The sequence below is a fragment of the Phalacrocorax aristotelis genome, chromosome 1 (genome assembly GCF_949628215.1).
Source record: "Phalacrocorax aristotelis chromosome 1, bGulAri2.1, whole genome shotgun sequence".
Classification (NCBI taxonomy): domain Eukaryota; kingdom Metazoa; phylum Chordata; class Aves; order Suliformes; family Phalacrocoracidae; genus Phalacrocorax; species Phalacrocorax aristotelis.
This window is the reverse complement of record NC_134276.1, coordinates 4,975,884-5,002,578: the sequence shown is the minus strand read 5'-3', so window position 1 is coordinate 5,002,578 and position 26,695 is coordinate 4,975,884. Positions and strand designations below refer to the sequence as shown.

The 26,695-nt window shown below is 43.5% G+C and overlaps 1 protein-coding gene across 6 annotated transcripts in view; it reads left to right on the top strand.

The window, feature by feature from the left end:
- The window catches only part of TENM4 (teneurin transmembrane protein 4), a 609,630-nt gene that overhangs the window by 431,889 nt on the left and 151,046 nt on the right, over positions 1-26,695 (top strand). For all 6 annotated transcript variants that reach the window (XM_075076073.1, XM_075076149.1, XM_075076381.1 and 3 more), the window contains 2 exons: positions 3,047-3,257; positions 22,248-22,349. In XM_075076073.1, coding sequence (XP_074932174.1) covers positions 3,047-3,257; positions 22,248-22,349 — 313 coding nt within the window. The remainder of the gene's footprint in view (positions 1-3,046; positions 3,258-22,247; positions 22,350-26,695) is intronic.

Below are 26,695 nucleotides of genomic sequence, written 5' to 3'. Positions count from 1 at the left end.
TGAAATCCAATAAAGCACAATCCATTTGAGGTTCAGTTGATATTTACAACTAGTAACAAGTAACTTGGCTACATCATCAACATCTGCAGCAGCATCTTGCAAATACTTATAAAAATAAACTTTTACTTCTGGCAGGAAGCCCCAGGTAAGCGTCACCCAGACAGGACTGTAACAACAGCAGCTCCCCGTCGCTGCGTGCCTTGAAACTGTTTTCCTGTCACTAAGCTTTAAGCATCTACATCTAGTATGTAGCAAGAAACGGATGCTCGTCAGGCACAATCCATGAGGCATTTCTTAGATGCCAACTTTAGGATGAGGCAGTTTGTATTCTAGAAGTGTCTCTTTCTTTGACTAGAGTCTAGTCGTTCTAGAAAACTAATTCAAGCTGCCGCGGAGATGTCAGCGCTTGGTGAGATGAACTTTACCTGAGGTGTCTGCAGTTACCTCCACCTTTTAAAACTTTAGTCAATCTGTCCCGACATGCTCCAAAATGGAAACGGAAATATGTGGGTTTTTCTCTTACTGGTTTTAACTTCTGCGGCACACCTGGCCAATGTGTTCCTCAGTCAGACTCAACCCCGTGGAGACATTTCCAGCAACCAAAGAGCACTGTGATATCCTCTGTCTCTGCCCTTCTCAGCTGTGCCATACCCATACTGAGAGCCGATGGGGAACCAGCCTAGACCACAGCTCGTCCTCAGAGGGTCTACAAACACCTGGCTCACACAGTGTCATTCAGACCAACCTCTCACTAGGATCGTCTTAAACTTAAAATCACTAAAGCATTATATTTTTTCAAAACAGAAACATAGTTTTAATTATATATTTTTAGATTTTAAATTTACATTACATTTCTAGTTTTTATATTTTTGTGTTACATTTTTATAAGTTTATTTACATTATATTTCTTCAAAACAGAAACACTGTCTCGGACAAAGCTAACTTGGATAGACACCCAAAAGGAATGTCCTTTGCAGGTGTGCCAGCTTTTACATTCTCAGAAGGCACTTCAGCATCAAATTTAAGTGTTCTGTATACTGAAATATAGTAAAAAGATGGGGAAAAAAAGCAAGGCTCAAAACTGATTTCATGTAAATAAATAATTAAGAAGATAGTAATTAAAATAGTCTAGGGACAAATTTTGTCATTTCATGTGCAAGCTGTGTCTTATAAAGCTTATTTCTCAAAAGGTTGTTGGAAGTAAACACTTTTAATTGTTTTTAACGTTGTTAAATTTTTGTAAGAATGAGGAAAGAACATGTCATCAAGTCCTTCTCTTGGCTGACGTTGAAGACCATACCAGACAACTTAGTATTATAACAAAAGCACCTGAATTTTGTTACAGTAAAGTCAAAAGGGACAAGAAGCCTAAATATTGTTGCCACACTCAGCCAACACTCAGCAACCATTCAGTACAGCAACAGTTACCAGTACAAAAATAAGTGGGTTGTTTCTTTCTGCATGTTTTCCACCTTTCTGCCAAGAACTACAAGCTTATTTGACCCACTGGATGAGAGAGGCAAAACCAAGTTGTCGTGGTTTAGCCCCACTCAGCCGCTCGCCCACTCCCCCCTGGTGGGACGGGGGAGAGAATCAGAAGAACAAAAGTGAGGAAAGTCGCGGGTTGAGATAAAGACAATTTAATAGGGAAAGCAAAAGCCACACGTGCAGGCAAAGCAAAACAAGGAATTCATTCACTCCTTCCCATGGGAGGCAGGCGCTCAGCCATCCCCAGGAAAGCAGGGCTCCGTCACACATAACGGTTACTTGGGAAGACAAATGCCATTACTCCAAACTTTCCCCCTTCCTTTTTCCCCCAGCTTTCTGTGCTGAGCATGATGTTATATGGTGTGGGACATCCCTGGGGTCAGTCGGGGTCAGCTGTCCCAGCTGTGTCCCCTCCCAGCTCCTTGTGCACTGGCAGAACGTGGGGAGCAGAAAAAGTCCTTGACTAGTGTGAGCACTGCTTAGCAACAACTAAAACATCTCCGCATTATCACCACTGCTCTCATACTAAATCCAAAACACAGCACTACACCAGCTACAGTGAAGAACATTAACTCTATGCCAGCTAAAACCGTGTCACAAGTGAAGTCAGGGAACAGAAAAGCTAGGCTGTGCCCTAACTGCTGGATTCTGCTCTCAAGATGTCCTGCTCACCTAAACACACAATAGAAGTCAGGTTAGATAAGCTTCACTTAGCATTTGTGATGATACTAGGCTTGTATCTGACTCGTCCCATTAATATATTATCAGGCAAAATACAATTGTTGCAGAAAGTCAGTGGGAAGTTATTTACGTAGGGAACTAAAGGTAGTTGCAATACTAGTAGCAAAATCAAAGCTGAAGTTACCCTGGCAAAAAATAACTATGTCCTTTTGAGGAAAACTTCCAAAAGCCACCCCCCTATATGGGACTTATATATTACATTATGTCTTTTCCACCTTCATCTTCTACAATCTTTTAACCACTTTTGCTACTGTTTTAAGACAAAACCCTTTCTGACTAAGCAAAGTACTTCTGCAAGACCTCTACCAGAATTTACTGACAAATACCTCTTATCTTTTTCTTGCTGAGCCATAGCAATTCTGGCAAACAACCCAGTCAGGCTGGATACATTTTCCTGTCTGTTTGCCTTATTAGACAAGGCCCAAAGAAGCTAAAAAAAAGCTTCTCATTATACTTAGAGTGCAATTTAGGCATGGTCCCTGGACCTCATGTTTCCCTGCCTACGTTTCTACAGGATGAGAACACATTAGTAGGGTCAATAGGCCCCAAATCATATTCAAAATAAAGATGATTTCTTGATTCATGTAGTTACAGAAAAATACATTCATCTACTAGCTATTTCCAAAATGGTTATTCGCAGGTAGTCCAGAAACGCACGTGAGTTACCAGGGAAAATCCTACGACGCTTCTGTAGATGTACGTTTCTAATACTTGATGTGAAGTGTGTCTGTCTCCCTCATAAGACAGACCCAGAGCAAGACACTAAGCTTGAGGAAGCCTGAAATACATGCAAACATCACTCTTTTTTATGTTTCAGTTTGACTTTGTCGAGCTCCTTGATGGAAGGCGGCTACTGACACAGGAGGCGAGAAGCTTAGAAGGACCTCAGCGGCAACACAGAGCTTTTGTGCCCTTGTCCAGCCATGAGACAGGGTTTATCCAGTATTTAGATTCAGGAATATGGCATTTAGCCTTCTACAACGATGGCAAGGAATCGGAAGTGGTTTCTTTTCTCACTACTGCTATTGGTAAGGATTTCCTGTGTTATTCCTAAACTCCTAAATATGCCTGGAGGGCAGGTATTAACGCACATACTCATATTGCATGGTAGCTTTGTGTGGTTTCAGAGTGAATGCTTGTAGGGGATGTATTTAGCAACGAGCTGAATATCGTTAGGCCCTAAATATCTCATGAGTATTTTGTCGACCTTTTTAGTAACTACATCTGTAACGAGATTCTACCCAGTGTCAAAGATGGATTACAAGCTTGAAATTCCCTGCTTCATTTTCTTTCTTCGATCTTCTTTTTATTTAGGTTTTTCATTTGCTTGGTTGGTTGTTTTCTCTTTCTGGAGCAGAGGTATAGGGATGATGGAAGAGCACACAGCAGCACCATGCAGCAGTTTTGTGTGACAGACCTTCGAGCACCATCAAAACTACTCAAGCTGGAGTTCAGCAGAGTACTGGCATTAAAACTCCAGTAAAGTGCACTTCAAGGCTTGGTAGTAGGCACCACAATAACAGGAATCTCTGTTTCTCCTTGCTAGCAGAAAGAAGCTGAAATTTCTTAAGAAGAACATATTAACTAAACAGGTCTCTAATTTTCTATGGCAGTAAAATTGCCTGCCAGTTCAGCACAGAGGCACCAATTTGCTGCTGTCCAAGGAGGAAGGGACGCTGTTTGTGGGCTGCCTGACAGCCTAGCGCACTGGGTGTTCTTCCACCACCCTGTAAATATCAGAATCTGTTTCTGATTCAATAATATTTAATTTTAAATTTGACTGACCTGCTGAAACCATTCATATACCCAAGTTCATTTGGTCGTAATTTAAAGATTGCTCCATAAAACTAGCACTCAGCTTTCTTCTAGCCACAGTGATTGTTTAATGGAGTTTTTTTTCCTTTGCTGAAAAAAGCAGACTCATTCCACAGCTGCCATTAATCCCTTTCCCAGAAGACGCATTGGTGTTGAGTCTCAGCTGTCTGCAATAGTTACCTAAGAGCTACGGGCTGTAATTTGTCTTGGCAGATTAATTAAAAGTTTAGGTGTTATTAAAGCAAAGTTATTAAGATCCCAATATTCCATTTTAGCGCTAAAGTATATCTAATGCAGAAGTGGAAACTCTGTATTAAATTGAAAGCCTGGAAATGCACATGTTCAATCCTGTTCACAGTTAAGCAACACTAGAAGTAGTTGCATGTCAGCTTAGGAAACTGAAGTCTTGCTCGGTAGAATGCAGACTTACTTTCATGTAGTTTGATTAAGCAATTTGAGTTTTTACTTACACTGACCACCTTCTGCCCAGAAGAACCTCCAGGTATTCTTCTGAAAGCAACTTTTTTTATCCTTGTCTAAAAATTTCTTCAGTTTAAAATCTCCCATCACAGGGAAAGCAGTCAGGCTCTCACAGCAGAAAACAATTTTAAAGCACCGTCACTAGTTGTTCTTGTTTTCAAAGTGACGCTAAGTGTTCTAGCCAGACTTTTCTCTTGGCCTCATCACGCTAACGTAGGAAAAAAGAAAAGACAAAACATTCTTAATTTGCCTTTGAACAGTTGGGGAATGGTGTGAGCAAGAAGCACGTCAGACTGTCTTTAAGGCAACCCTATATTTTTTGTTTCTACTCTGCTGCATCTTTATGACCATGTGATAAGCAGAACAGTCCATGATAGGTCTCCTGTTGACCTTCAGTCATTGTGGCCAAGGAAGTTTTGTTTTGCTATGCAGCAAGGACGAGCTTTGCCCCATACGTGGGAATCGCTCTGCCCACTGTACAGCAGCACAAAGCTATAGTGTACAGGAAAAACTGTTCAGGTACAGGCTATGCACTTTGACACTCACTTGAGATAAGTGACAAGTTTAGGCAAGAAGATAGGTCTTCTTGGCTAGAATTTGGCCAAAGAAATGATCATTTTTATAAGTACCATAAAAAAAATGTAATAGCCTTAAGAAGGTTTCTTGCCTTTCTTAACAAGGTTACTTCAAGCCTTTCTTCTTAGTCTAGATTTCAACATCTTGTTTAAAAAAAAATAAACACAACAGAACAAGGCAAGTGTTTTGTCTAAATGTACTGTAATGCTTCAGAACCTTTCTAGGGTATTCATGAGGTCTGGCAAGACATGGTTGCTACATTTTAAGTCTATAAATACTATAGTACTGTAGTGTTATAATTTTCATCGGTGCCAGAGTAAAGAGGATACAGCAACCTGACACAGTGTTTATGAACCAGGGTGTAGGATTGCAATGCCAAACAAATAAATCAAGTCACATGTGATGGGAGCCTTAGATCTATCTGTGTGGGGTGAGTAACCTACAGAGTTGTTGTGTTGACTGTCAGAGGCAAGCTGCCATTTAATTTGATTTCTGTGGCAGGAACACGTAGAAAAAAAATCTCCCTTTATTACTGCACAGGCATAGGGCTTACGGGAGACCGTGTTTGAAAATGTAGCTGTGATGCAGGAAGAAGTAGGATCCGGTGATCTGAGAAGAGGACCAGCAGCCTGGAACTCCTGAATTCTGGCTGATGCGCAAATTCTGACCCAGCCCGGGCACATGCTTCAGCTGCTCACCATGTAAAACTGAGGAGAGTGACATTTCCCCAGAGATGCTGCGAGGGTGATAGAACTGCTGGGAAAAGGCATTAAGCATCAATTAATAATCACAGATAATAGTAGAAAGTGCAAAATTGATAATGGTGATCATCATGATAAGTTCATAAAACCCAACTCTGCAGTCATTGCTCATGCAAACCTCCCCTGTGAGTGAGGACTCACCTGAATAAAGGCCCATAGCTTTTACTTCAGCAATCAAAATGCTGAATGGAAAGGGTGCTGATTTTCCAGGTATATCTGCTGTGTTCCACAGACTGAACTTTTCAGAGCCAGTAAAATTATTGCAGGCTCTGTATGACAATGTCAACTGCAGTTACTGCGCAGCACTTGTCTGGACTGATTTGGCCTCCATTATTCTAGTGAAAACTGGAGAAAAACGCAAAAAAACCATCTGTATTCCCAGTTTCATAACACACGGTTATTTCATAAATTGTGAGGCTGTCCGTCATACAGTTTTGGAACCTGGTATAGCTATAGCTAAAGCCACTCAGGAACATCAGCACTGATTTTGGGGCAGGAGACGGCAGTTTATTCTGTTTTCTACAAGGGTGTGGGTCCATCAGCACTAAAGAGTCAGGTGGTGTCAAAACGTGTGCCTGTTACCTGCCACAGCACGTGAACCTGGGGAGAACACGACATTGTAACATCTGTCAGAGCGTGTGCTTCTGCACCACACAGGCAATCCAGGTGGAGGGAGAAAAAGACGACTCTAGGAAAATTTTCATCTTTTAATAGCATTTTTATATCCCCTTTCTCTGAATTACAATGCAAGACATTATAAAGGAAAGGACAATCAAGATCTCTCGATAATAAATTTACCTTTTTGTAAATGACAGGGGTGTAACTTTCTGAAATTCCTAATAGAAACACTTCTCTGAAAAGCGCCTTGTGGACTCACCTCTGCCTGACAGTGCTGATTTATTCAGAGCAATCTTGTATAACTGGAGCAACATAGTAGGCTGGAATCAGCACATCTGAGGCGGAGATGTTGGCCAAAAATCTGCTCAGTAGAAGCAAGAAACATCTGAGAGCCTGAAAACAGCATCTACAGAGTCAGAGAGAAAGTGTCTTCCAGCAGCTGTTACTGCTGAGCTCAGGCAAGCTTGACTGTGCAGGGCCACTGAGAAATCAAAAGGAAAAGCAAAATCAGCTGCCTGTGAGGGGAGAGCATCTCTGTTTGCCAGCATGTCACCCAACAAGCAACAGGAAACACATGTAGAGCACCCGTGATAGGATGCAACGTTTTGTCTCACTTTTATCTTCTGCAAGAGATAACGCCTAAGTTTAAGAAAAGGACTGTTGTTCCTCCTGCCCCCTCTACTATCTGTAACGAAAACTACTGTAAGTGCTTTCCTCCATCAAAGTGCAAGGCAAGCTGGCGGTGTTATTTATAAGGGGATGCCAGCACATACAGTGCTTTGCAATATACATCAAAAGGCAAGGTCCTTTCCTGCAATAGACTAAAATATAACCCACCACCATCCAGCCCCGAGGACAGCAGTTCACACACAGGAAGGATGCCATCAGGGGAGCATTTCATCATAGGGCTGAGCTTAGAGACAGGAGAAGAAATTACAGGGCACAGGGGCAAGCATGGGACGGGGAACCCTCCTTGTGCGAGAGGTGACCAGAATGACTCTTCCTTAGCTCTGAGTGAAAATGTCGTTGTGTTTAGCTTGTTCTTAGCAAAGGAAAATGGAAGAGCCGGAGTAACTCAGATTTCCTTTCCTTCCTTTTGCTGCCTATGTGTCGGCTAACTTGAAATCTATCAACTTTCAATTCAGAAGGGATGCCTAAGTGTGATCCACTTACAGTCTCAAAGCCATCCATGTTATTCACACTTGCCTTGCTAGTGTCTGGAAAAGTCTAAATTGGTTTCATGTAAATATTGAGGAGTCAGGAGACTCTGCAGACTAACACGGGGTGTGATCTGTTCTGGCTTACGCTTTCTTTTTGCTCCTTAACGCCTGAGTTGCTTGACTTAAAACTCCCCCATGTACGATTAGATCTTCAAGACTCTGAATGAGGAAAAGTGGTTTTAATGTCCCAGCTACTCTCTTCTGACCTTCTCCTTACACTACATCCAGCAAAAGAAGCTGAAAGTTTAGCAAGAACTTTGCTGAATCAGAACCCTTTAACTGCTAATGGGACTCCGGCGGCTCCGTAGAAGTGCTCAGTTACTACAAGTGTTCTCTCCTGCTGCATGGCGATGGTCATCTTAGCCATTCCTCTGTTTCACAGAGGGACTTCTGAGCACGTCCACCTTGTGGCAACCCTCTACAGATAATTAATTAATAGCCTGTTCCCTCCCAGACTCACAACTCTTTTCTTGCTCTGCACAGAAAAAGAAATATAGTGGCACATGAGAACCATGGCAGGGAGGAAAATCACAAGTTTGTTTTTGATGTTATTGATCTCTTTCCTGCCACATAACAGCAGAGCTTTGCATGCTCTGCAAATAGTTTTTTGCCTTCAGCTCTGTGTTCCATTATAAGCCCTTGCTTGACAGACACTCTGTCAGATGTCAGTGCCTTTTTTGATTACCCTGTCTTTTCCGCCACCCCTTTTTTAGAATCATAGAATCACTAAGGTTGGAAAAGACCTCTAGGATCATCAAGTCCAACCACCAACCCCACACCCCCAGGCCTCCTAAACCATGTCCCCAAGTGCCACGTCTACATGTTTTTTGAACCCCCCCAGGGACGGTGACTCCCCCACCTCTCTGGGCAGCCTGTGCCAGGGCCTGACCGCTCTGGCAGGGAAGGCATTTTCCCTCACATCCAACCTAAACCTCCCCTGACACAGCTTGAGGCCGTTCCCTCTCGTCCTGTCACGGGTGACTTGGGAGCAGAGACCAACCCCCCCCTCACTCCAGCCCCTCTCAGGCAGCTGCAGAGAGCGAGAAGGGCTCCCCTCAGCCCCCTCTTCTCCAGGCTAAACCCCCCCAGCCCCCTCAGCCGCCCCCCAGCACACTTGTGCTCCAGACCCTGCCCCAGCCCCGCTGCCCTTCTCTGGACACGCTCCAGCCCCTCAAGGCCCTTCTTGTCCCGAGGGGCCCAAACCTGAGCCCAGCATTCGAGGTGGGGCCTCCCCAGGGCCGAGCACAGGGGCCCCATCCCTGCCCCGCTCCTGCTGGCCACACCAGTGCTGACACAAGCCCGGGGGCTGGTGGCCTCCTTGGCCACCTGGGCACACTGCTGGCTCGTGTTCAGCTGGCAATGTTTTTAGTGCTTTGTTTCCTGCTTTCAGCTCTTAACTATCTTCTCTGAGTGAAGGTAAAGCTTGTAAGTCTCAGTCAGGTAGTATTTAGAAAAGGTACAGTCACTCAGTTCAGGTAGGAGGCAGAAAGGGCATGTATGAGCCCCTGCCAGGCTGTGTTAGGTTTTTTCTTCCTTGTGAATTTGGTGTCATGAATGATGTTAGGTTGACAGGTCTGCTTGATTGAGAACTTACGCTTAGCCACAGAGTAGATTCAGGTTATGCCGCAACACTGCAAGGTGTCTTCCACTAAACGTCCAGCTGGCCACAGGACTTAAAGCCCTTCGGCGAGAGTTGAGTTAGTCCATGCAGAAGGCTGGCAGGAAGACAGGAGATTGCCATCTCCATCCCAGCCAAGTCCAGTCCAGCCTGACAGGTGGGGTGTCACCTGGAGAGCCAGAAATGTGGGGTGAACTCCCTCTGTCTGAGCTTTCTATGAGCTGCAAGAATTCCCCTCTCCGAGCAGGTGTAGTAGTGTGCTTGGTGAGGTTTCCCTTTTTCATCCAGCCACATCTAAATCTAACCTGTTTGCTTTGTAGGGCTTAATAAAGAGCAAACATAGCCTGAGCCTGGATCTGGAAATGGAAAGAGGGCTGTGGGGAGGTGAAACTTTTCACATTAGTTTGCACTCCCTGTGCCCGGTGGGTTTTTGTTTGCTATTCTTGGCAAAACAGCAATGATGTTTTCAGATGTTTCAGCCCTTAAACTAAAAGTTTAACCTGGAAGTCAACAATAACTTTACCAGTGCCCTCTTAATCTTTTCACCTTTTTCCCCCAAACTAATGAGTGGTCTCATGTTCCACTGTTGGAGTTTATCCCCCTCTCTTCCCTTTTGGACCGCTCCTAACAGATCAAGCGTTGCTCCTGGTTCTTAAATCCCTTTCCGCTTCGGTCAGTAATGTCTGTACATGATCCTATGGCACACCGCTCCCTAAACGTCACCTGCGGCTTTCTGCCTGCTTCTGCTGGGGCTGCAGCACTTCCAGGAAACCTGAAGTCCAGTTGTTTCAAATCTACATGTTATTTGTGATGACCTTTTTTCTTGCTGCAAGTGTCTGAAACAATTCTTACATAATATCCCTGCTTCCCGAGCCAAAACGGCAGGCAAAATTATTATTTCAGGATTTTTCATTTGAAGACGTAAGGCATCGCTAATAAAGGGGAAATTAGGGACACATCTCAAAGATAATTAAATAATAAGAAGCCTGTAAAGGTCAGATACTTGGCTGTAGAAACTTCCACAGCTGCTCTTTCCATGTGGAGTGTATCTCTTCATTGATGCTCTGTGAGTAGAAGCTGGCAGTGGAAAATTACAGTGTGTAAAGCTAGCTTAGCTTTAAAGCAGAGGTGGACTACTTTATTTAATATTACATTTGAGGTTTTCTTGTTTGTTTGTTTTTTATTTTACCTTATTTTGGTTTGTATATGTATACTCCTCTTTCAATAGATCTTGTGATTGCAAGTGATAATTTGGGTGGGAAGAATAGACAAGCAGACACGTCTTTTCGTTTGTATCATTGTACAAAAGAAATTAAGCCATGTTTGTAAAGGCTGCTTGGATGCCAGTAAGTATTCATCTCAGCAGAAGTTCGACATCTGAATGTCTTTAATGATCCAGATTTTGTCTGGTTTTGATCATGCTTTAAAGTGGTAGAAAAATGAAGGTAGTTTTGTCTTTTTGAAAACCTTTGCCTACATCTGTACTTACATGGGCTGGTAGCCTTGAACTTGCTTGTCAGTGTGCCATTTGCAGGCAGGCGAGTTCTCTTGATCCGACAGAGCTTGTACAAAAGGTTTATTGATTGGGGCAATTACTTCAGTTTTAGGGTCAAGAAAAGGTTTATTTAATACTGAGGTTAAAACTCTTTTTTTTCTTTCTGTTATTTCTGTCTCTTTTTTTTTTTCAGTTCAATTTTTTTCAGAACAGCAGAACTCTGCCTTAATAACACGGCATACAGTGCTATCTGAGGGTTTCTGGAGAAATGTGTAAAACTCTGCATATGGTTTTCGTTTTTACACTTTTGTATATAGCTCTTTCCCTGCACACCAGACTGCAGGCTGATGTAAGCACAGCTTGCTTTATTCCTGTGTCGTATTACCAAGCTGCTGCAGCAGCTCTGTGCAGACTTTTCTTTCCATGAACGCTCCCCTGCGAAAGCACAGAAATAAGGTTGTGGGAGTTACTTGTCCACTTTGGCAAACAGAAGGAGAACCCTTTCTGTACTAGAACAACTGACTTTAAAGACTTAATTTTCCAAAGGCGGTATTAAAGTGTATGTACTTGCATGCAAGACCGCAAAAGAGAACAGAAGCCAACAACGTCAGCACCTCAGGTGTTACCGAACCTGTCTCTCTGTGTGCCCGGAGCCCCGTGGAATGAGAAGGGCATAGTCTGTACAGTAACTCCTGGCATGTGCTGGGGAGCTGCTGAGCGAGCTGGGGGGGTTTAGCCTGGAGAAGAGGAGGCTGAGGGGAGCCCTTCTCGCTCTCTGCAGCTGCCTGAAAGGAGGTTGTAGTGAGATGGGGGTTAGTCTCTGCTCCCAAGTCACCAGTGACAGGACGAGAGGAAACGGCCTCAAGCTGCGTCAGGGGAGGTTTAGGTTGGATGTGAGGGAAAATGCCTTCCCTGCCAGAGCGGTCAGGCCCTGGCACAGGCTGCCCAGAGAGGTGGGGGAGTCACCGTCCCCAGGGATGTTCAAAAAACATGTAGACGTGGCACTTGGGCACATGGTTTAGGAGGCCTGGGGGTGTGGGGTTGGTGGTTGAACTTGATGATTCTAGAGATTTTTTCCAACCTTAATGATTCTATGATTCTATGACTTTTTAAATTTTAACGGCTGGTCTATGTATTAGATGTGTGACTGCTTTATTTTTCTAAGTACTACAACAGTGTCAGAAAAAGAGTTACATAAATTGTGTTAAACTGATTTCTAGAGGGCTTGCTGGAGGCTCTGAGAAGGAATATGATTTGACCAAGTTTGTGCAGCGAGTCTGCTAGAGGCAGAAAAGGAGCCGTAAATGTTGCTTTTTCTCTGGCCCTGACCAAAGGCCACTGAGAGCTCAATGCAGTTGCCTGAGCACGGGCATCTAGCGACGTCTGAGATGCCCCAGGGAGCAGAGGGCTTCCTACAGGGGGCCGATCTGATATAAAACCTACAGGAGACACAGGCCCTTCTGCAGCAGTGGCCAGAGACCAGGCATCATACTTGAGGTCATGTTCCCAGCACCAGGCACCTCACTGAACCTCAGACATCAGCCATTCCAGCCAGTACATCCTTATTTATCAGGCTGCATATATTTGCTAAAGACGTTGTGTAAAATGAAACTTCATCTTTAAGGCACCCAAAAGTATAACATTGACAAGGTCTCCTGGCGTTTGTTTGACCAAATGAGATCACGTTTGAGGTCCTCTCTCTGTGTGTATGCAAGAATGGTTTGGTTTTTTCCCCAAGAATACACCAACTTACAACATCAGTTAAAATAAAACTCAAGGCCAGCTTTAGCCTTGCCCCGAGCTACAAGAGCAGAAATTGTAATGTACTGACTGTGAAGTAACTTCCCGCTTGCTAGTGCAGCTCCAGAAGTTGAACCCTGAAGGCTGAATAATTGTTGTTTCCTGTATTAGTTTGTAACAATTTATGAGAGTGGGAAGGAACAAAAAAAAAATATTCTTCACAATCCCTTGGGCAAATTGGGGGTACGAGAGTTTCATTTACTGGAGTGAAATTCAAGTTTAAAAACATTCCAGCTGCAAAAAGAAAAAAAGAAAGCTAGGAAGAAAAGAAATGTTCACAAGGTGTCTTTCTAGATCTGCACAGCCTTGTCATACATATGTTACAAGTATGGGATTAAAGTGTTATTGCGCTCAGAAGCGGCACTGTAGAAGGAAGAATGCTTCAGCCCAAGAGCTACTCTTTGTTTGAAGTCATTCACTGAATTTTTTTTCCCAGCTAACTCCTAACCTGCGATCACATTTCAAGTGATTTAGAACAGAGGGGCTTTTCAGGTGGTCAATGATCTTCCTTGAGAACTGTATTTCGTAGACCCTTTCGTGCTTTTAGGATTGGTCTCATTCTCAGGGAAGAAAACAGTGTTCCCTGTACGTCCCCATGAAGAGCAGAAATACATTAGCAGGATTTTCTAAAAGTTGGCGAAGTCAAAGGCAGTTTTACCATTAACTGAAATGGCAGTGTACATAGACCAGTGTCCGAGTGCCTTTGAAATCCCATTACACCTTATGCTTTCAACCATCTGATAGCTTTAGATTATAAGGCGTTCTGCACTGGAAAGATTTCTTCTTAGAAAGGAAGCAGTAAGAGAAAAGAATGAATCAGTGAGATAAAGCTCTCAAAGGGCAAACCAAATTCAGACCAAATGTCGCATAGGCTTCTGAAACGGTCAGGCTTGTTCCCTTCGTTATTTACTCCCCAAACTATTCCCACTTGGTCCCTGTTTCTGTAGAACAGAAGTTCAAAAACAGTGCACAAAATAGCTAGTTTTATTGTACTTCCAGCTGGGCCTGGAGTCAAATGTGCTTGAAATAGTGTGAGAAAGACTGACATTGTTGCGGTGAGAGCCATTCAAGTACCTCGATAGATATCTCAAGCCAGGCCTGGAAGCAGAAGTACAGACGTCTCAAGGGAAAATGTGCTCACATGACGTACTGTCAAATTTGGCAAACTCAGCAGCTCTTGATGATTTCTATAAGCGACCCAAACTGATCCTCGACGTCCAACCTTTTGTGCTTCGTCATCCCCTTTTAAAATGGTCCACCCTCTGGAGTCACTGGGGGCTGGAGCAGGTATTCGCTGTCAGTACGCCGATGGAGATGTGGGGTATCCGCCATTGCAAATTGCCTGTTTTTTAAAGTTCTTACAGAAAAAGAGTGGGGGGAGAATAACATGCAATTGGATAGTGTGATTACTGTACTTCACTCTGACTTTCCAGAATCAGGAGCGATTTAAGGAGTTGTTTAAAGGACTGCCCGCCTGTTGCCCTTTTCCTAATTTAGCATCCTTATACCTGCATGTGAAGGTTAGAATTCCACTGGGATATGAGAGCAAAACAGGGCTGTATGCACGGACCTTTAATTAAAACAGACCTCCCAGCCTTCAGAAAAAGAAAAAAAATTAAAAATCAAAATCTGGCACAACATCAAGTGGCATTAGCAGTATCAGCATCACCCTAGGTGCCCTGCAGAGGAGGAAACTGTGAAAGAGCACTCAGAAATAATGACTGAGTTTCCATGATGCTGTCAAGACTTTCACGTCCCTGGCTGCCAGGTGCGGATTACTTGAGCTAGAAATGTAAAAGCCTTATAAAACACAAATGAAGCAGAAAAATCGAAATCCCAGCAGGTGAGGATGTACCATAAGATGGAATCAGTCCCATCAAACTTCAACTGGGGAAGGAAGAGGAAGAGCAAGAGAATACCAGACACAGCATTTCCACATTTTCTTTGTTTCCAGGACACTTTTTTTCCCCCTTGGTTTTTTTTGGGGTTTTTTTTGGCTCATAATGTCAAATCTGATGTTTCGAGATATCTGAAACCTGTTTTATCCCCTCTCACCTCCGTGTCTCCCTTGGCATTGTTATCACAATTACAAGAGCAGGTGACAGTTCTCTAGGCTTAGAATCCAACCTACCCTGCAGTGAAATTCAATCGAGTAGCATCATTTCTTTGAAAAATAAACAAGACTGCAAGCTCTGCAACTGGGAAGTAAATTAAATGCGTTCACAGAGCTTCAGAATCCTCTTTGCCTTTCATGTCATACTGCCTGACTTCCTATTAAAATTATTGCTAACGTAGTCGGGGCAGTGACAGGGAGCACTTTTGTGAGAGAGAGATGTTATTGCCATGAGCTTGTAGGTGACAGCTTTATCCTGGGCAAGCAGGTCTAGGAGAAAGAATACGTGGCTTGCTAAGGTTGCTCTGGCACAGCAGCAGAGAACAAGGTGAAATAATGTGGTGTCTCTTCACTCTCCCATGGGATGTAATTCAATGGAGGGAAGGAGGGGTGCTGTGCATTCCTCGTGGCCCTTCTGCAGTGATGGGGCTCACACAGAGGATTTCAAGGTTAGATACGAACCACGGAACCTACTTGCCTGCCGCCGCGCTCTGGGGGCGCTCCCTCCCTCACAGCAAAGTGTCTTCGTCAGCCAGAACATGACTGGGCAGAAAATAGGTCAGTGGATGGCCACAATTCCTTTCTGTGTGACAATAAATATATGTATTTATTGGATACAGTAAACAATTCTCCTCTAAGTGTTTGTTTTACCTCTGATTTTTTTTTTTAATTTACTTACTCTTTTGAAATGAATGCATCTGTGTATAGAGAGGGTTGAGGTTTATAAGGAAAGGGCAGGACTTTTTATTACACCGATCAGTATGTATGCAGTATCTCTCTGGGTTGGTAGATTAGTAGATGTGGCGATTTACTTTAGGCTGAGCAGCTACATATATCTTCTCACCGGCACAGAGCCGGTGATTTTGAAGCCATTTCTTGTGTAAAGTTGGAGTAGAATACTAGATAAAGAGGCCAAACAGTGAGAACACCTAAAAAACCCAGCTCTTTTCTTTGCATCTCACTTCTAGTATTGAATATTCTCATTGGTACAAGTTTCATTTTCTTTGAACCTTCGTTCCAGAAATTGCAATTAGCATTGATTCATTAAAGTCTAATTCTTCTCCTGCAGCGCTATTCCTACATGTGTCAGACACCAAACACCACCAGTTCCAGAACAATTCTTTGAGGTTATCAAATGAAATAGTTACATCTGGATTCATACAACCGCACTGCACCGAATGGCATTTAATCAGTTCCTAGAAAGCTGTCCTGGTGCTGATTAACTCCCAGGAAAGCTTCTGCCTTCAGTTGCCAGCTAGATAACTATTTTTTCTTTGCCAATAGATAGTTGTCTCTAAACGCCTAGGGAATGATGATGCTTGGTGGCAAGTGTAGGCTATAAAATATTTATCTTTAACACACAATTGTGTTACTGCAGCATCTAATAGGATTTGGTGTCAGGCAAACATCTGCCTTGGCCTCTGGCCCAAAGATATAGAAACAAGCTATTAGATTGAATGTTGCATAGTAAATAAATAAGGCGGAAATACTGTTAAAGTAGCTATACTGCTGACCAACGAACATGGGGAGTATATAAAACAGAAGTCCATCAAGAGTCTAGCAATTTGTCTACCTCCTTAGTATGTTTATTGTATTTCGTCTGGGTAAAGGTAATTCATGTAGGTAATTGTAAGCCAGTCTGACATATCTTTATAGAGCTCACCACAGCGGAGTTGGCTTTCACGGGGCTTTTTGTCAGCAGCAAAGTGGTCCCCTGAGCAGACCATTAGCCTGGGAGCTTTGTCGCTGTCACATCAGTCAGTTTACGATACGAGCCTAACGGTGTATTTGCCTGTGCCTCAGATTACCAGCCTAAAAAAATGGGAATGGTAACAATTAGCAATTTTCTATCGAACTCGGTGATATCCTTAAATGAAAGATAGTGTAGTGTGAGGTCTTACAGGGGGTCTGGGCAGGATCGTGCCACTTGGTAGCTTCTCTCAGGGTAAGGAGTGATTGCAGTGGGAAATCAAGCAATGAGCGAAAGGTTTCAGCCAAGTTTCCCTCCAAATCTACCAGCTGTGAGATTACTCGTACTGGAGAAAGTCCCTGGAGACAAACAGCAAAAATCCCAAAGTATCCGCAGCAGCTGTAAGTCAGTGTGGTGCGCAAAGTAAAGCTGGTTTGCTCCAGACCATGATCTGTTTCTTTCTCTCCTTTCATAATTAAAGCTTTTGAGTGGGAAGAACCTTAAAGAGTACTTCAGAAGAAGAGTTTTGCTCTTGGAGAAGTTTAGGCTTTCACACTTAATGAATGTTTTCCATCTCTCATTTTTGTGACTCTAGCAGCACTTCTGTGCATCCTCCCTTTTCTGGGTGAGGTGGGCTGCACTCGGGTAGGGAATGCCTGCTGCCTCAGGCAAGGCACCGCTCTCCAAAATGAGACGGCGTGGATCTGAAGGCAGTGTGTCTCGTTATGCCATTTACTCCTCCTCTCAGAGGAGATGTGGATGCTTACAATATTGATTCAGGAAATGACTTGTTTTTTCAGTTGTTAATTAGATTTCGAAGCTGGCAGGACAATTACTTCCATACGCAAGCTTCCGCGATCCCCACTTGAAGCCACACTGCCTCGAGTTCTGCTGCTCTGCCCCCAGTGTGAGTTGTTTGCTTTCAGGAGGTTTGCTCCTGCTGCCGTTCGTTGTTGGAAGCTGGCATGGGAGCTGCATTTTCAGTGTTCTCTTTGGACACGATAGCAAAACCATATGAAAGCATCATGCAACATCCATTGGCTGACCCTCCAATTAATAATCTTTGCCCTTACCAGCTGGTGTCAATCAGATCAGAGATTTGGAAGCCAGGAGAACGCTGTGGGGAATCAGACTGAAAACAAAGACCATATATTTCTTTCTAAAAAAGGATTGTCCATGGTGTCACAGTGAACTTTAACAATTAAACAAAACAAAACATTGTCACAATTCTCTAAAGCAGTTCCCATGGCATTATTCATAAAACACTATATGGAATTTTGTATATATTGGAAAATATCCATATAATTACATGTGACAGCTTACAGAATAAGTTGTAGAATGGAGACTAGAACCCAGCCATACCTGCAGTGACCTGTTTTTATTTACTGACAGTTTGTCACCTCTGTAGCAATGTTGACTATGGACAAACTTAAGACAGATAATTGCTTTGTGCCACTAACTTAAGGTCTTCCTAAAAGTTAAGAGTTTAATCTCTTCTATCAACCAAGTCCCATTACATAATAATTAGGCTAAGTCCTAGCTTCTGCAACAGATGTGCAAATCTGTCTGTCTGATTCTTCATTCTTTCTAGGGTTCTCCCAAGTCACTAGTGATAGAACGAGAGGAAATGGCCTCAAGCTGCGTCAGGGGAGGTTTAGGTTGGCTGTGAGGGAAAATGTCTTCCCTGCCAGAGCGGTCAGGCCCTGGCACAGGCTGCCCAGAGAGGTGGGGGCATCACCATCCCTGGGGGAATTTAAAAGACGTGTAGACATGGCACTTCAGGGCATGGTTTAGGAGGCCTGGGGGTGTTGGGTTGGTGGTTGAACTTGATGATTGTAGAGATCTTTTCCAACCTTAATGATTCTGTGATGACTCCATAGTTTCTTATACCAAGTCACCCATCACCTCCAGTTTCATTTGAAGGTTAGGCATTAGAGCAGCATGCACGGATGTGTGTACATGTACCACGTGTACCTTTCAGAAGGGCCAGAAAGTCAAGTCAGCTCTCCTGCTGGCACAGTCTGCAACCAGTGAAACTAAACTCAGTCGTGAGATGAAGAGAAAGGTTGTTATGGAAAGTCTTAAGCGCATGTGACTTGCTAATGGCTGCAATCTTCAAAGTAAAAAGAAATTCCGGTTTGTGATTGTAGCTGAGAGTATAAATATGACCATGCTCAGCACTGCACACACAACTCCCAGGCTTGTTGATCACAAGCCTAGTCACAAGCCTTTGTTTGTTCTCATTAGCTCTGGAGTTCATGAGAAAAGAGGAGGTTCATTTAATGCTTCCTTTTTGGAACTACTTTCTGAGCTGTTATGGAGGAGCTTTGAGACAAAGATGTACTGCATGAATCTTCATCGCTTTTCAGAGTTGGTTCTCTGTAGTGAAGAACTTTGTGGAGTGCGCAGAGACCTTAATTGCCCTGAGTCAAACCAGGCAAGTTTCTATCCTTAACTGCTAAAAAATAGTAAGTGGCAGCAGCCACTACGGAGGAAGAGTTTCTTTTCACTTCATCTCGTCTCTATCAGGCAGGTTATTCCAGGGCAAAGTGAGCTAGTGTAAAATGAGAGCACGTTAGAAATGTTACTTTTGGCTATATTCAAAACACAGACAGCATCAGAGAAAGCAATGAGGTAGGATGAAGGGATTTTTTAAGGGCCTGCTCTATTATTAATAGTATATGTTTGTCAGGCCACAGTGAGGAATTACTGAGGTGCTACAGTGAGGAAGGTACAATGGGTTTCATTCACCTGTTTTTTTATCCCTTTTGTGTTGACCACAACCCGGTATGACGCAGTTAGGGCACACTTGCAAGGGAGGGTCGGGGAAATCAAGGACTGAGGAGATAGCGATATATGAAGTGATAAGTGCACGTATCATTGCATTTTTGCCAAGTAAAATGCCAGATCTGTAGATGAACCACAAAATATACGTGAATATTTTTTTGACATGCATTAGTGTTGCTCGCTGTGGATGGGATCTGACCAATTATAGGTGTCTTTGCTGACAATATCTACATCTGAACTAGTCAGGGAAGAAAAGGATACACCACTGAAGTTCATTAAATGGATTCACCCTGAGAGTCAGGCAAGTTGGGTTACCTAAACACAGGAATGCTCCATTTCTGTGGTCACTCTGAACTTCTGGATCCCATTATACTAGTCAGTATAGTGGACGAGAGTCATTCAGTTTAACCTGAGGCCGACGTCTAGCAGGTGTTCTGAGCCTTGCCTGTCTTGTCCGAGGCTGAACCACCCTATAAATGCAGAATATGATTTCCAGTAACGAAGATTACCCTTTAGCTGATGTGGTGGGTTGTTACACTTTGGGACAGCTGCCGTGCCTGATGCTACATTGCTTTTTAGACGTTGCTTTGATTTTTTATTATTTTGCATAAACATTATTTATTATGTAACATAAATATACCAAGAAAGTTGTATGGATATTTTACTCCTTTTCAAGGACTCAATTTAGTCCTTCAAAGCAAAAGCCTGAAAGAAAGCTTTTAAAAAAAGTTTTTAATATACTATAGGTGTTGTCATAACACTGGGGGTCTGTCCTGCGTCAAGCGCTGACGCCGGTATTCCCGCTGACTCGAAGGTCAGGCGTGCGTACCCGCACCGCAGCGGTGCTGGAGCTTGCAGACCCGACCCAGAACGACAGAGCGATGGGAAGGTTTCATGAGGCGTCCAAGTCCTGCGCTGGTGCTGAATGGTGTCGCCCCACTCCCGCTCCCGGTTTTCAGGCAGTAGAAAACAGCTCACTTGTTTTTTTCTCTGCCACATAGATTTTTTTTTGCCACCTTTTGAGCTTAACCAACTCATTGAAGGGCCTGACAAGTGCCAGCACCAGCACGAGAAGAGGGAGCTTAGGCTTGTACCTGGCATGAGAGGATTAGAGGAAAAGGACTGACCCTTTCATCAACAGGAGCTGTTAAATCTTGCCCGTCTCGTTATCTTGTTTCACAGTATTCACACTCTATATGTTCTTCTTATGTGTAATTATGTGCATGTGCATAAATAAATAACCTCTTTTTTTCTAATTTCTGTATATATTTCTTGAAGACAAGAAGGATATAAACATTGTAAAAGAAAGCGTAGGGAAAAAAATGCATAAAGCAAAGCTATTTTCGTTTTCGGCAGTGAAATTAAAACATCACAAAGTTCTGAAGGTTATATACATACGGGCTAATATTAACTTTTCATTTACAGGACAGGTTTGTGTTTATACCTGCGATTAAGTGAGAGTTAGTGCACCTAAATATCAGTATCAATGCACGAGTCCTGAGTTGCTGTTTCTTCATTCTGGGAAGCATGGGTGCTATCTGAGTGGGACAGAGGTGGCAGCTCAAGCCCAAAGCGTTGACTACGTGCTGTGATTGTATTTCCATACACCGTAAAGTGAATATCTGCTTAACTATAGAGCTTCAGCGTTAGAAAACTGACAGCACTTCCTTGTACCTTCCTTGCTGCATGGAGCTATCTGATTATGAGATGTCTGATGCCAAGACTTAAAACATAAATGCCTGAAACTGGTTTTAGTATTTAAAACTGCTATCAGCCTTTACGAATGATTAAATTACACCACGTCCTTTAAAATGTCCTTCAGAAACGGCTGTTGTTTGGAGAACACCCATCCAGAAACACGCTTCCTTTCATTTGTGATTAGAAACTAATCTGCACATCTCTGCTGCAGCTGTTTCTCTTCACTTGCACCGATAGGAAGTTTACAAATATCTTTGCTACCACAAGGCCTGGTGAAGTACGTCTGTGAAAGCGCAGTCATTATTCACACGGCTGAGATTTCCAACCCACCCCGTGATCGATGTACCATCGTTGCCCCTCCTGCAGCACTGAATCCAGTTTTAATATGATATGCATCTCCCTCAGAGAAAATGTGAAATAATAGTGTGGAATGAACCATGGTATTCCATCACCTTTCCGAGCCCCACTCACATTTACTCAGCCTTCACTCACAGTTTAGTCAAGAAAATAAAATTATTTTCATTCTGGTTTTGATATGGAATGTTTTCCAGCTTGTGTTCTTTTATGAAAGATAATTATTTAGCACCAATATTCTTGACTGTCCTCAAAATAAGAGTGCGAGATAACATTTTGCTTACCTGTTAACTTTCCTTGAAAGATGAATAGCCGGTGTTTTTGCCAAAGTCAGGGAATTTAAGACGACAACTAGAAACAGAAGAATGTGTGGAATAGTCCCATTCCTGTTCCACCAAGACACACTATTAGCCCCAGCACCTTGGGCTGTTTGTACAATATTACAGAACAAACCAGAAGGCATTTGTTTAGAAGTAATCCTTCAACAGGCAGGCAGGATGAACCGAGGGTCTGTGTTCAGTAACTTCAGAGGGGAACATTTCTATTGTAGCTTGGCTCAGTTCGTCACAAATAAATGCCCCAAGTTCACTCACCCAAGTCAATGAATTCAGACGAAAGGTGCGTGTTCTGCCGTGAGAACGGCGGGTATTGCTTCTCTCCAGTACACTCAGAGAGGGAAAATGGTTGGAAAACTAAGCAGGAAGAAAAGACATTTGGAAGTTTTCAGGTACTGAGTGGGGACAAAGCCTGGTGGGTGCCGAGCAGCTGCGATTTAATCACAGGATTTGCAGTCGCTCAGCACTGACGTGTTAGGATTGAACCATCCGTTGGTGTAAATGGATGAGTGCTGTTGAGTGGAGCTCAGACTACTGCTTTCATCCCCAAGTGCCGCGATTGCTTTGAAGTTTCAGCTGTCCTGCCATCCAGAGCCCTCCCAAACTCAGAGGTGTTTTCTTGCCTACAGACGTATCTGAATTCTCTTTTGTCTTCCAGAATCAGTGGATAATTGTCCCAGTAATTGCTATGGGAATGGAGACTGCGTGTCTGGGACTTGCCATTGCTTCCTTGGCTTTCTGGGCCCTGACTGTGGCAGAGGTAGGAATTTATACTTGATTAACTCTTCCCCTCTCCCCTTCAGTTAACATTTTTCTTGTGGAAATTATATTCACGCCTGTGCCTTTTGCAAAGTACACCTCACCCAGCTTGGGGATGCTGCAGTAGAATGGAAACGGGTCAGAGCTGTGGATTTGTTTGCTACCAGTCATGATTGCTGTGGCCTTAGCAACAACACAACCCCCTAGCTGCATACAGACAGGCAAAATGTCACACTGGGAATTTTCTCTCTGGAAGCAACTTTAGAAAACATGACTTATAAATGCGGCGCTATTGTTTGTTTAGCAGAGCACTCTATCATTGCGTGGTGCGACCCTGTAATGATACTTTATTTTAAGACACTGAAGTTACAAAAATTAAGTACCTTTTTCATTGCTGCAGGCCCTGCAAGTCTGCCTGAGCTGTGAGTGATGGCTGACAGCGTGGCTGTGGGGAGTGGGGCAGGGTTAGAGTAAGGCTAGGAGTGGAGTAATGGCAGAAAGAAGTGGATATTCTGGCCAAAAGTGAAAACATTGGGACAACTGGGAAGGAGGCTTACCCCAGCAAACAATATAATATATTTTTCTGCTCAAGTGAAAAGTATTTTTAATAAATGGTTTTGGAAGGATTTTCATTTGACCTGAAATTTTTCGGTTATTTAAACATTTAAAAAAACAAGCTGAAATACATTTAGTAAGAACACATTTCAGTCCGAGAAATCAAAACGTTGCATGTGGGAAATTCCAGAACGCTGTGCTTCAACCTTTTCAAGGCCTTTTTTGGCTCAAACAGTCCAGCAAACTAAATGCAGATTTATAAATTCGGGGAGGGAGGTAGCGTAAAAATTTAGTGCCCACACAAGTTGCTTTGCCAAGGCAACGGGTCAAGCCTTCACTCCAGCCCATTGCTTCTTTGGAAAGCAGGCTGGCTCCTTCCCAGAAGAGAGCTAAACTCTGTCCAACCCCACGTCCTCTCCCCCTCCAGCTGAGCTTGGGTCACATCACTGTAGGCCAGCCGAGAGATAAGGACGGCCGCACACCCCGCAGGCCGGGGGCTCTCTGCTGAGGCAGTGTGGTCCAGGCTAAAACCCCGGAGGTGTTTCAGAGTTCACAGCCCAGTAAGATGGATGTGGCAATCTGCATCCTTGAGAGCTGTTGTGTCAAATTTCTTGCTGACTCAGGTTACACTTGGTTTGCATTTCCTTACACTTGGTTTGCATTTCCAAGCTCCTTTTCAAATCCGTGGAGCTGGAGACAAAAGGAGGTTTTTTTCCATCTCCCACAGCATGTTCCTAATCACACCTCCTAACTTTAGGTAGGGGCAGAAGTTCAGGGTTTGTTCCCCCACAAGGCTCCCTGTAGAGTCAGTGGAGAACGAGAAGCTCCTTCACTGTGAGTCAGAATATTTAAACTTTTGTTCTGAATCCACTTTCAGAGGAGCTTACCTCCCTTCCTGGGTTATACAGCGAGCTTTCTCAGGCACTTCACTTGAGCCACCTGAGTATCTCCCATTTCACTAGAGCACTTACTCTGGCTGATATGAACATCGTTTATTTGACTCTGGCTTTTGGTTCAGAATCATCTGGGTTCAGATCGCAGATTACTCTCTGCCTTTAGGAAGACAGATTAATACCTGCAGTGTCAAAACAATACCTGTGTATGCATTTCCACCCGGTGGGCTTGTTAAATGGCTCATCTTGCCATGAGCGTGAGATACGAAGGCCCCTGCCTTGGGTTCCTGTTGGTTTTCAGGGAAATCTAAGATGCTGCTTTTGACCTACAAATCCCTCAGAGGGCAGCAACTGTGGCACGTGTAAGGCTGCTACAACATCCGTCTGCAGCCATATATCAGTCCCTGTACTGAGCAGTAATCCTTAAATAAGCAGGTCTCTGCCCACGTGAAGGTTTCTAGGTCATAGATTTCCTGGGTGTTCCTTTGTTTCAATTCAGCCTTGTAATTCGCTATCCAAATGAGTGGGAAACTGGAGTAGAAAGCCCTTCTGTTTTTAATAATGGTTAATTATTAATGTATTATTACCCAATTATTTTAAACCAAGTAAATGAGAGCGAATCACCAGAGGTGCACTCACAGGCCTTTAGAACATGGGAGATGGTGTTTTACAGTTCTGTGTAAAGTAAACAAACAAAAGAATGATCTTACTCTCTGTCGCTAAACTTTACAGGACCAGCGGTGTGCCTTTGGGTCGTTGCTACCATAACCACCCTAGAAAATTACTATAATTTCGGCAGCTTAGATATTGTTTGTTGGAATCCAAATGATCAAACAATAATTATAGATCTTTATATATGGAAAAGAGTCGCACAAGTAGCAGTGGAAAAAATCCAGAATCCTGTTTTGTCTTTTTTCATTATGGTATGTTACAAAGGAGGTCTTGTTCTTGCCATCGCCTTGACGTGTGCAGCAGCCCTTTCCAGGCTGTGCTGAAGGTGTGCTCCGTAGAGGGCTCTGTAGAGTACCAGACCTATTGCAGATGGCCAGTAATTTATCTGATCTTGTACTGAGTGGTCAGCTGTCTTGTCAGAAAACATGTAAGCCTTTCTCAGCAACCTCTCACTGGTTAAAGGCAATTATTCTTTCTTCTTGTTGAAAAGAGCTGCAGACTATCCTCTTCCAGTGCCTTGAAAGGACAGGCTCCATTACTGAGCATTTGAAATTTGAGACTGGGGTGGGTGGGTGGAGCGGAAAATTCCATCAGCCTAACTGAAAAGTGAAATTACAGAGTGGGTTTGCTGTGAACCATGTACACAACATAATGTATCTTAAACAATTTATGTCCCGTATTGTACAGGTAGGTATCTCCTTGCAAATGATGCACTTGAAACGCACCGCTGCAATGTGCTTCCTTTAAAGTGAGCAGAGGGCTCCTTAGTAATAACAGTTGACAAATTCCTTTCTTTTCTAAACCTCTTTTATCTTGGTCAGGCAAATATAGTTCACTGCATATCAAACTGGCTCAACAGTCAGAGATGGCAATGCTTTGTAGTTTATTGAGGTTGCTATAATTCTGTAACACTCAAACAGACTTGACTAAAGGACGCAAAGAAACAACGCAGGATGCGCATTGTGCGATCACTATCTGAAAAGATGGGAAGAGAAGGAGAGGAATGTTTCCCTTAACCATGTTAACACCTTTTCCCACATGTAATCGGAGCCAGGAACAGAGCAAAAGAGGTACATTGTATTCATCACACTCCCAGTGCAGTTGAATTAAGCAGCAGACCAGAATATTCCTTTCACATTTGTCCTGCATAAAAATGTTCATAAATTGCCTTTCTGAGGGGCAGATGAGAAGCCCAGCTGCTCTCACCTAAGGATGACGTGCAGCAGTGAACAAGAGAAGCCTGTGTTGAATATATGTCCTTGCTGCTGAATTTCAGCCACATGCAGTGGAAGAGAATGTGGCTTAAGCAAGAAGTTGCAAGGGGTAGTGAACGGGGAAGGCTGTTGTTTCTGAGGGACAGAAATCAGCAGCTTCCTTGAAAAAAACAGAACAGAAGTCAAAAGGAGCATGAGATGGCAGGTGTGGAGAATGGAGAAGGCAGAAGGCACCATCAGAGGAGCTGAAGAAAGCTTAGAGAGCAGCAATTACCAAAGCTTTGGTGATGGCATACGGGGTCTGGTTTTCGATGCCCTCCCCATCCCAGGGGAGCCTGCTCTGTATCCTTCAGTTCATCCCATCCCACGCTGCCTGACATTTTCCAAATTTATCTCAGAAAACACTTAATCCTAGGATCCATCGTGCACAGCTTGAGCTCGTCATCTTCCTCTTCTCCCCTTTATCACAGGGAAGAAATCCTGTTTCTGGTTGGCCTTGGGAATCAGCCGACTTTGCCGGAAACAAGGACAATTAAAAGTTCCTTTATAAACTGATACAAAGATCAGAGGATAGATTTGGACAACTTTTATTACGGGGAGCTTGGAAAGACTGGAAGCCAGTTTCGCATTGTCTGATTATGAATGGAATCCAGCAGAGGTGATAGCCAAAAAAGGGGGCTGCAGACTCAGTTGATGGTATGACATGAGCTAAATCAGGGAAATAGCCTCAATATGGCATTCTGGACTCTGAGCAAAGCAACTGAAACCTGTAAAGCTGAGAATTACTGCAGAAAAACAGGGGAGTGATTTGTGTACGGCTGAGGTCCAGAGCAGAGGCAGTCTCAGGGAAAGTACGAAGTCTGGCAGCAGGTCAGGGGTAGTGATAAGCGATCTAAGGGCAGTGGTGCTGCTGGAAGAAGACACCAGTGCATTGAAAACTCAGAATACAAAAAAATTCTGAGTTTAGTTAGTGAAAAAAAAAGTATTAGAGACATAAAGCAAGGACATACTCT